The sequence below is a fragment of the Oncorhynchus clarkii genome, chromosome 9 (genome assembly GCF_045791955.1).
Source record: "Oncorhynchus clarkii lewisi isolate Uvic-CL-2024 chromosome 9, UVic_Ocla_1.0, whole genome shotgun sequence".
NCBI lineage: Eukaryota > Metazoa > Chordata > Actinopteri > Salmoniformes > Salmonidae > Oncorhynchus > Oncorhynchus clarkii.
In genome coordinates this window covers 79,185,146-79,195,145 of record NC_092155.1, presented here as the reverse complement: position 1 = coordinate 79,195,145, position 10,000 = coordinate 79,185,146, and the positions used below count along the sequence as shown (strand labels likewise).

General features: G+C 44.5%; 1 protein-coding gene across 1 annotated transcript in view; it reads right to left on the bottom strand.

Annotated features, from left to right (window-relative positions):
* Positions 1-10,000, bottom strand: part of LOC139416970 (plexin B3) — a 227,327-nt gene that overhangs the window by 32,317 nt on the left and 185,010 nt on the right. The window contains exons 21-23 of the mRNA XM_071166195.1: positions 9,788-9,946; positions 8,722-8,870; positions 7,072-7,172 (exon numbers count right to left, since the gene is read on the bottom strand). Coding sequence (XP_071022296.1) covers positions 7,072-7,172; positions 8,722-8,870; positions 9,788-9,946 — 409 coding nt within the window. The remainder of the gene's footprint in view (positions 1-7,071; positions 7,173-8,721; positions 8,871-9,787; positions 9,947-10,000) is intronic.

The following is a 10,000-nucleotide window of genomic DNA, read 5'->3' as shown; positions in this document are numbered from 1 at the left end:
AGGAGAGGAGAGGAGAGGAGGAGAGAGGAGGAGAGGAGTGGAGAGGAGAGGAGGGGGGAGAGGAGAGGAGAGGAGGGGAGAAGGGGAGAGGAGGGGGGGAGAGGAGAAGAGGAGGGGAGGAGGAGAGGAGTAGAGAGGAGAGGAGTCGGGAAGGGGAGAGGAGGGGAGAAGAGGAGGGGAGAGGAGGAGTAGAGAAGGGGAGGGGAAGAGGAGGGGAGAAGAGGAGGGGAGGGGAGAGGAGGAGAGGAGATGAGGGGAGAAAAGGAGGGGAGGGGAGAGGAGGGGAGGGGAGGAGGAGAGGAGGAGGAGTGGAGAGGAGAAGAGGGGAGAAGAGGAGGGGAGAAGGAGAGGAGGGGAGAAGAGGAGGGGAGGGGAGAAGAGGAGAGGAGATGAGGGGAGAAAAGGAGGGGAGGGGAGAGGAGGGGAGGAGGAGAGGAGGGGAGGGGAGAAGAGGGGAGAAGAGGAGGGGAGAAGGAGAGGAGGGGAGAAGAGGAGGGGAGAAGAGGAGAGGAGATGAGGGGAGAAAAGGAGGGGAGAGGAGGGGAGGAGGAGAGGAGGAGAGGAGGAGGAGTGGAGAGGAGAAGAGGAGGGGAGGAGGGGAGAAGAGGAGGGGAGGGGAGAAGAGGGGAGAAGAGGAGGGGAGAAGGAGAGGAGGGGAGAAGAGGAGGGGAGGGGAGAAGAGGAGAGGAGGAGAGGAGGAGGAGTGGAGAGGAGAAGAGGAGGGGAGGAGGGGAGGGGAGGGGAGGGGAGGGGAGGAGGAGAGGAGGAGAGGAGGAGGAGTGGAGAGGAGAAGAGGAGGAGGAGAGGAGAGGAGGAGAGGAGGAGGAGTGGAGAGGAGGAGAGGAGGAGGAGTGGAGAGGAGAAGAGGAGGGGAGGGGAGAGGAGGGGAGGGGAAAGGAGGGGAGGGGAGGGGAGGGGAGAAGAGGGGAGAAGAGGAGGGGAGAAGGAGAGGAGGGGAGAAGAGGAGTGGAGAGGAGGAGATGAGGGGAGAAAAGGAGGGGAGGGGAGAGGAGGGGAGGGGAGGGGAGAAGAGGGGAGAAGAGGAGGGGAGAAGGAGAGGAGGGGAGAAGAGGAGGGGAGAGGAGGGGAGAAGAGGAGGGGAGAGGAGGGGAGGGGAGAAGAGGGGAGAAGAGGAGGGGAGAAGGAGAGGAGGGGAGAAGAGGAGGGGAGAAGGAGAGGAGGGGAGAAAAGGAGGGGAGGGGAGAGGAGGGGAGGAGGAGAGGAGGAGAGGAGGAGAGGAGGAGGAGTGGAGAGGAGAAGAGGAGGGGAGGGGAGAGGAGGGGAGGGGAGGAGGAGAGGACGGGAGAAAGAGAGAAGGGGAGAAGAGGAGGGGAGAAGGGGAGAAGGAGAGGAGGGGAGAAGGAGAGAAGAGGAGGGGAGAAGGAGACGAGGGGAGAAGAGACGGGGAGAAGAGACGGGGAGAGGAGAAGAGGAGGGGAGAAGAGGGGAGAAGGAGAGGAGGGGAGAAGAAGAGGGGAGAGGAGGGGAGAAGGAGAGGAGGGGAGAAGAGGAGGGGAGAGGAGAAGGGGAGGGGAGAAGAGGATGGGAGAGTAGAGGAGAAGAAGGGAGAAGAGGAGGGGAGGGGAGGAGGAGAGGAGGGGTGAGAAAAGGAGGGGAGAAGAGAAGTGGAAGAGAGGATTGTAGAGGAGGGGACAGGAGGAGGATAAATTAATACTGTCTTTATGAAGGCTCAGGAGCTGTGTCAATGCGTCCAAAATGGCAACCTATCCCCTAAAGAACAATCCCCTATGTAAAGGACTATCCCCTATGTAAAGAACTATCCCCTATGTAAATAACTATCCCCTATGTAAAGGACTATCCCCTATGTAAAGAACTATCCCCTATGTAAAGAACTATCCCTATGTAAAGAACTATCCCCTATGTAAAGGACTATCCCCTATGTAAAGAACTATCCCCTATGTAAAGAACTATCCCCTATGTAAAGGACTATCCCCTATGTAAAGAACTATCCCCGATATAAAGAACTATCCCCTATGTAAAGAACTATCCCCTATGTAAAGAACTATCCCCTATGTAAAGAACTATCCCCTATGTAAAGAACTATCCCCTATGTAAAGAACAGTCCCCTAAAGAACTATCCCCTATGTAAAGAACAATCCCCTAAAGAACTATCCCCTATGTAAAGAACTATCCCCTATGTAAAGAACTATCCTCTATGTAAAGAACTATCCCCTATGTAAAGAATTATCCCCTATGTAAAGAATTATCCCCTATGTAAAGAATTATCCCCTATGTAAAGAACTATCCCCTAAAGAACTATCCCCTATGTAAAGAACTATCCCCTAAAGAACTATCCCCTATGTAAAGAACAATCCCCTATGTAAAGAACTATCCCCTAAATAACTAACCCCTATGTAAAGAACTATCCCCTATGTAAAGAACTATCCTCTATGTAAAGAACTATCCCCCAAAGAACTATCCCCTATGTAAAGCACTATCCCCTATGTAAAGAACTATCCCCTATGTAAAGAACTATCCCCTATGTAAAGCACTATCCCCTATGTAAAGCACTATCCCCTATGTAAAGCACTATCCCCTATGTAAAGCACTATCCCCTATGTAAAGCACTATCCCCTATGTAAAGAACTATCCTCTATGTAAAGAACTATCCCCTAAAGAACTATCCCCTATGTAAAGAACTATCCCCTATGTAAAGAACAATCCCCTATGTAAAGCACTATCCCCTAAAGAACTATCCCCTATATAAAGAACTATCCCCTATGTAAAGAACAATCCCCTATGTAAATCACTATCCCCTAAATAACTATCCCCTATGAAAATAACTATCCTCTATGTAAAGAACTATCCCCTATGTAAAGAACTATCCCCTATGTAAAGAACTATCCACTATGTAAAGAACTATCCTCTATGTAAAGAACTATCCCCTATGTAAAGAACTATCCCTATGTAAAGAACAGTCCCATAAAGAACTATCCTCTATGTAAAGAACTATCCCCTATGTAAAGAACTATCCCCTATGTAAAGAACTATCCCCTATGTAAAGAACTATCCCCTAAAGAACTATCCCCTATGTAAAGAACTATCCTCTATGTAAAGAACTATCCCCTATGTAAAGAACTATCCCCTATGTAAAGAACTATCCTCTATGTAAATAACTATCCCCTAAAGAACTATCCTCTATGTAAAGCACTATCCCCTATGTAAAGAACTATCCCCTAAAACACTATCCTCTATGTAAAGCACTATCCCCTATGTAAATAACTATCCTCTATATAAAGCACTATCCCCTATATAAAGCACTATCCCCTATGTAAAGAACTATCCCCTAAAGAACTATCCCCTAAAGAACTATCCCCTAAAGAACTATCCCCTAAAGAACTATCCCCTAAAGAACTATCCCCTATGTAAAGAACTATCCCCCATGTAAAGAACTATCCCCTATGTAAAGAACTAGCCCCTATGTAAAGCACTATCCCCTATGTAAAGAACTAGCCCCTATGTAAAGCACTATCCCCTATGTAAAGAACTATCCTCTATGTAAAGAACTATCCCCCAAAGAACTATCCCCTATGTAAAGCACTATCCCCTATGTAAAGAACTATCCTCTATGTAAAGAACAATCCTCTATTTAAAGAACTATCCCCTATGTAAAGCACTATCCCCTATGTAAAGAACTATCCCCTATGTAAAGAACTAGCCCCTATGTAAAGCACTATCCCCTATGTAAAGCACTATCCCCTATGTAAAGAACTATCCTCTATGTAAAGAACTATCCCCTAAAGAACTATCCCCTATGTAAAGAACTATCCCCTATGTAAAGAACTATCCTCTATGTAAAGAACTATCCCCTAAAGAACTATCCCCTATGTAAAGAACAATCCCTATTGTAAAGCACTATCCCCTAAAGAACTATCCCCTATGTAAAGAACTATCCCCTATATAAAGAACAATCCCCTATGTAAATCACTATCCCCTAAATAACTATCCCCTATGTAAAGAACTATCCTCTATGTAAAGAACTATCCCCTATGTAAAGAACTATCCCCTATGTAAAGAACTATCCCCTATGTAAAGAACTATCCCCTATGTAAAGCAATATCCCCTATGTAAAGAACTACCCCCTATGTAAAGAACTATCCCCTATGTTAAGAACTATCCCCTAAAGAACTATCCCCTATGTAAAGAACAATCCCTATTGTAAAGCACTATCCCCTAAAGAACTATCCCCTATGTAAAGAACTATCCCCGATATAAAGAACAATCCCCTATGTAAATCACTATCCCCTAAATAACTATCCCCTATGTAAAGAACTATCCTCTATGTAAAGAACTATCCCCTATGTAAAGAACTATCCCCTATGTAAAGAACTATCCCCTATGTAAAGAACTATCCCCTATGTAAAGCAATATCCCCTATGTAAAGAACTACCCCCTATGTAAATAACTATCCCCTATGTTAAGAACTATCCCCTAAAGAACTATCCCCTATGTAAAGAACTATCCTCTATGTAAAGAACTATCCCCTATGTAAAGAACTATCCCCTATGTAAAGAACTATCCTCTATGTAAAGAACTATCCCCTAAAGAACTATCCTCTATGTAAAGCACTATCCCCTATGTAAAGAACTATCCCCTAAAACACTATCCTCTATGTAAAGCACTATCCCCTATGTAAATAACTATCCTCTATATAAAGCACTATCCCCTATGTAAAGAACTATCCCCTAAAGAACTATCCCCTATGTAAAGAACTATCCTCTATGTAAAGAACTATCCCCTATGTAAAGAACTATCCCTATGTAAAGAACAGTCCCATAAAGAACTATCCTCTATGTAAAGAACTATCCCCTATGTAAAGAACAGTCCCCTAAAGCACTATCCCCTATGTAAAGCAATATCCCCTATGTAAAGAACTACCCCCTATGTAAAGAACTATCTCCTATGTAAAGCACTATCCCCTATGTAAAGAACTATCCCCTATGTAAAGCACTATCCCCTATGTAAAGCACTATCCCCTATGTAAAGAACTATCCTCTATGTAAAGAACTATCCCCTAAAGAACTATCCCCTATGTAAAGCACTATCCCCTATGTAAAGAACTATCCCCTATGTAAAGAACTATCCCCTATGTAAAGAACTATCCCCTATGTAAAGAACTAGCCCCTATGTAAAGTACTATCCCCTATGTAAAGCACTATCCCCTATGTAAAGCACTATTCCCTATGTAAAGCACTATCCCCTATGTAAAGCACTATCCCCTATGTAAAGAACTATCCTCTATGTAAAGAACTATCCCCTAAAGAACTATCCCCTATGTAAAGAACTATCCCCTATGTAAAGAACTATCCTCTATGTAAAGAACTATCCTCTATGTAAAGAACTATCCCCTATGTAAAGAACTATCCCCTATGTAAAGAACAGTCCCCTAAAGCACTATCCCCTATGTAAAGCAATATCCCCTATGTAAAGAACTATCCCCTATGTAAATAACTATCCCCTATGTAAAGCACTATCCCCTATGTAAAGAACTATCCTCTATGTAAAGAACTATCCCCTAAAGCACTATCCCCTATGTAAAGCAATATCCCCTATGTAAAGAACTATCCCCTATGTAAAGAACTATCCCCTATGTAAAGCACTATCCCCTATGTAAAGAACTATCCTCTATGTAAAGAACTATCCCCTATGTAAAGAGCAATCCCCTATGTAAGGAACTATCCCCTAAAGAACTATCCCCTATGTAAAGCACTATCCCCTATGTAAAGAACTATCCCCTAAAGAACTATCCCCTAAAGAACTATCCCCTATGTAAAGAATTATCCCCTATGTAAAGAACTATCCCCTATGTAAATCACTATCCCCTAAGTAAAGCACTATCCCATATGTAAAGGACTATCCCCTATGTAAAGCACTATCCCCTATGTAAAGAACTATCCCCTAAAGAACTATCCCCTAAAGAACTATCCCCTATGTAAAGAATTATCCCCTATGTAAAGAACTATCCCCTATGTAAAGCACTATCCCCTAAGTAAAGCACTATCCCCTAAGTAAAGCACTATCCCATATGTAAAGGACTATCCCCTATGTAAAGGACTATCCCCTATGTAAAGCACTATCCCCTATGTAAAGCACTATCCTCTATGTAAATAACTATCCCCTAAATCACTATCCCCTATGTAAAGGACTATCCCCTATGTAAAGCACTATCCCCTATGTAAAGAACTATCCCCTATGTAAAGAACTATCCCCTATGTAAAGAACTATCCCCTATGTAAAGAACTATCCCCTATGTAAAGAACTATCCCCTATGTAAGGAACTATCCCCCAAAGAACTATCCCCTATGTAAAGAACTATCCCCTAAATCACTATCCCCTATGTAAAGCACTATCCCCTATGTAAAGAACTATCCCCTATGTAAAGAACTATCCCCTATGTAAGGAACTATCCCCTAAAGAACTATCCCCTATGTAAAGAACTATCCCCTATGTAAAGAACTATCCCCTATGTAAAGAACTATCCCCTATGTAAGGAACTATCCCCTAAAGAACTATCCCCTATGTAAAGAACTATCCCCTAAAGAACTATCCCCTATGTAAAGAACTATCCCCTATGTAAAGAACTATCCCCTATGTAAAGAACTATCCCCTATGTAAAGAACTATCCCCTATGTAAAGAACTATCCCCTATGTAAGGAACTATCCCCTAAAGAACTATCCCCTATGTAAAGAATTATCCCCTATGTAAAGCACTATCCCCTATGTAAAGAACTATCCCCTATGTAAAGAACTATCCCCTATGTAAAGGACTATCCCCTATGTAAAGCACTATCCCCTATGTAAAGCACTATCCCCTATGTAAAGAACTATCCCCTATGTAAAGAACTATCCCCTATGTAAGGAACTATCCCCTAAAGAACTATCCCCTATGTAAAGCACTATCCCCTATGTAAAGCACTATCCCCTATGTAAAGCACTCATTTTGAACAGAGTTCCATTAGCCCTTGCCAAAAGTAGGGCACTATATAGGGCATAGGGTACCATTTCAGACGAAGTCTCTATTGAACTAAACAGGCTGATAGGAGTATTTACCTGTGAACTCCTTCCTGCACTGGTCTCCCACATTGATCTCCAGAGTCTCCAGCTGAACCAGAACCTTCTTGTAGTCTCTCAGAGCCTGTTTGCTCTTCCTCCTGCACACAGACACACACAGTACCTCACCTGGGATTCACTGCAACTGCTATCAATCAGGTAATCAATCATCTACTATCAATCAATCAGGTAATCAATCATCAACTATCAATGAATCAGTTAATCAATCATCTACTATCAATCAATCAGGTAATCAATCATCTACTATCAATGAATCAGGTAATCAATAATCTATTATCAATCAATCAGGTAATCAATCATCAACTATCAATGAATCAGTTAATCAATCATCTACTATCAATCAATCAGGTAATCAATCATCAACTATCAATCAATCAGGTAATCAATCATCTACTATCAATCAATCAGGTAATCAATCATCTACTATCAATCAATCAGGTAATCAATCATCAACTATCAATCAATCAGGTAATCAATCATCTACTATCAATCAATCAGGTAATCAATCATCTATTATCAATCAATCAGGTAATCAATCATCTACTATCAATCAATTAGTTACTCAATCAACCAATCAATCAAATAAAACATGAATTAATGTATATAGATCAGTGAGTGAGTGTTAGAGTGTGTGTGTGTGTGTGTGTGAGTGAGTGAGTGTGTGTGTGTGTGTGTGTGAGTGAGTGTGTGTGTGTGTGTTAGTGTGTGTGTGTGTGCTATTGTGTGTGTTAGTGTGGGTGTGTTAGTGTGGGTGTATGTTCGTGTGTGTGTGTTAGTGTGTGTGTGTGTGTGTTAGTGTGTGTGTATTAGTTTGTATGTGTGTGTGTTATGTGTGTGTGTTAATGTGTGTGTGTGTGTTAGTGTGTGTGTGTGTTAGTGTGTGTGTGTGTGTTAGTGTGTGTTAGTGTGTGTTAGTGTGTGTGTGTGTGTTAGTGTGTGTGTGTGTGTTAGTGTGTGTGTGTGTGTGTGTGTGTTAGTGTGTGTGTGTGTGTTAGTGTGTGTGTGTGTGTTAGTGTTTGTGTGTGTGTGTGTGTGTGTGCGCGTGTTAGTGTGTGTGTGTGTGTGTGTGTGTTAGTGTGTGTGTGTTAGTGTGTGTGTATTAGTTAGTATGTGTGTGTGTTAGTGTGTGTGTGTTAGTGTGTGTTAGTGTGTGTGTGTGTTAGTGTGTGTGTGTGTGTGTGTGTTAGTGTGTGTGTTAGTGTGTGTGTTAGTGTGTGTGTGTTAGTGTGTGTGTGTGTTAGTGTGTGTGTGTGTTAGTGTGTGTGTGTATTAGTGTGTTAGTGTGTGTGTGTGTGTTAGTGTGTGTGTGTTAGTGTGTGTGTGTGTATTAGTGTGTGTGTGTGTATTAGTGTTTGTGTGTATTAGTGTGTGTGTGTGTGTGTGTTAGTGTGTGTGTGTGTGTGTTAGTGTGTGTGTGTGTATTAGTGTGTGTTAGTGTGTGTGTGTGTGTGTGTTAGTGTGTGTGTGTGTGTGTGTGTGTGTGTTAGTGTGTGTGTGTGTGTGTGTTAGTGTGTGTGTTAGTGTGTGTGTGTGTGTTAGTGTGCGTGTTAGTGTGTGTGTGTGTGTGTGTGTGTATGTGTTAGTGTGCGTGTTAGTGGGTGTGTGTGTGTGTGTTAGTGTGTTACTGACCTGTACATGAGGATGATGACCAGCACCACTAGGACCACCACAGCAGCCCCTGCAGCCAGACCCACCTGGGCAGCCAGAGGGACAGGTGAGAGGCCTTCTGTATCATACTGCACTGTACCCAGGTCTACGTTCAGCTTCCCCATTACCACCTAGAGAGAGGGAGAGAGAGGGGAGAGAGAGAGGGAGAGGAGGGGAGAGAGAGAGGGAGAGGAGGGGAGAGAGAGAGGGAGAGAGATACAGAGGGAGAGGAGAGGAGAGAGAGAGGGAGAGAGATATGGAGGGAGAGGAGGGGAGAGAGAGAGATACGGAGGGAGAGAGATACGGAGGGAGAGGAGGGGAGAGAGATACGGAGGGAGAGGACGGGAGAGAGAGAGGGAGAGAGATACGGAGGGAGAGGAGGGGAGAGAGAGAGGGAGAGAGATACGGAGGAAGAGGAGGGGAGAGAGAGAGGGAGAGAGATTCGGAGGGAGAGGAGGGGAGAGAGAGAGGGAGAGAGATACGGAGGGAGAGGAGGGGAGAGAGATACAGAGGGAGAGGAGGGGAGAGAGAGACGGAGAGAGATACGGAGTGAGAGAAGGGGAGAGAGATACGGAGTGAGAGAGATACGGAGGGAGAGGAGGGGAGAGAGAGACGGAGAGAGATACGGAGTGAGAGAAGGGGAGAGAGATACGGAGGGAGAGAGATACGGAGGGAGAGAGATACGGAGGGAGAGAAGGGGAGAGAGGGACAGAGATATGGAGGGAGAGGAGGGGAGAGAGATACAGAGGGAGAGGAGGGGAGAGAGATACGGAGGGAGAGGAGGGGAGAGGGAGAGAGATACAGAGGGAGAGGAGGGGAGAGAGGGACAGAGATACGGAGGGAGGAGGAGGAGAGAGAGGGACAGATACATGTAAACATCCTCAATCATTAAATAACTGCATCATCTCATTCCAGTTCCTGGTGTGGAGATGGTTGAGGAACACAGTGATGTCGTTCTGTCAGGAGATACCAACTCAAAGAATAAGGTACAGTATTGACCGTGTGTGTGTGTGGGTGTGTGAGTGTGTGTGTGTGTGTGTGTACAAACCCTCAGGCTGGGCAGTTGGTTGCTCCCTAGACTGTCTGGTTGTTTCTCAGGAGGTTCACAGTACAGGTGAGTGCTGTCTAGAGTCTTGACCTCACACTCCTGGTCACCTAACCTGGCTACCACTTCATCACGAGTCATGGCACGCGTCAGGTCCTTACCCTGGGACGGACAGACAGCCATTAGTCATCAGAGGTCAAAGGTCCTTGACTGGAC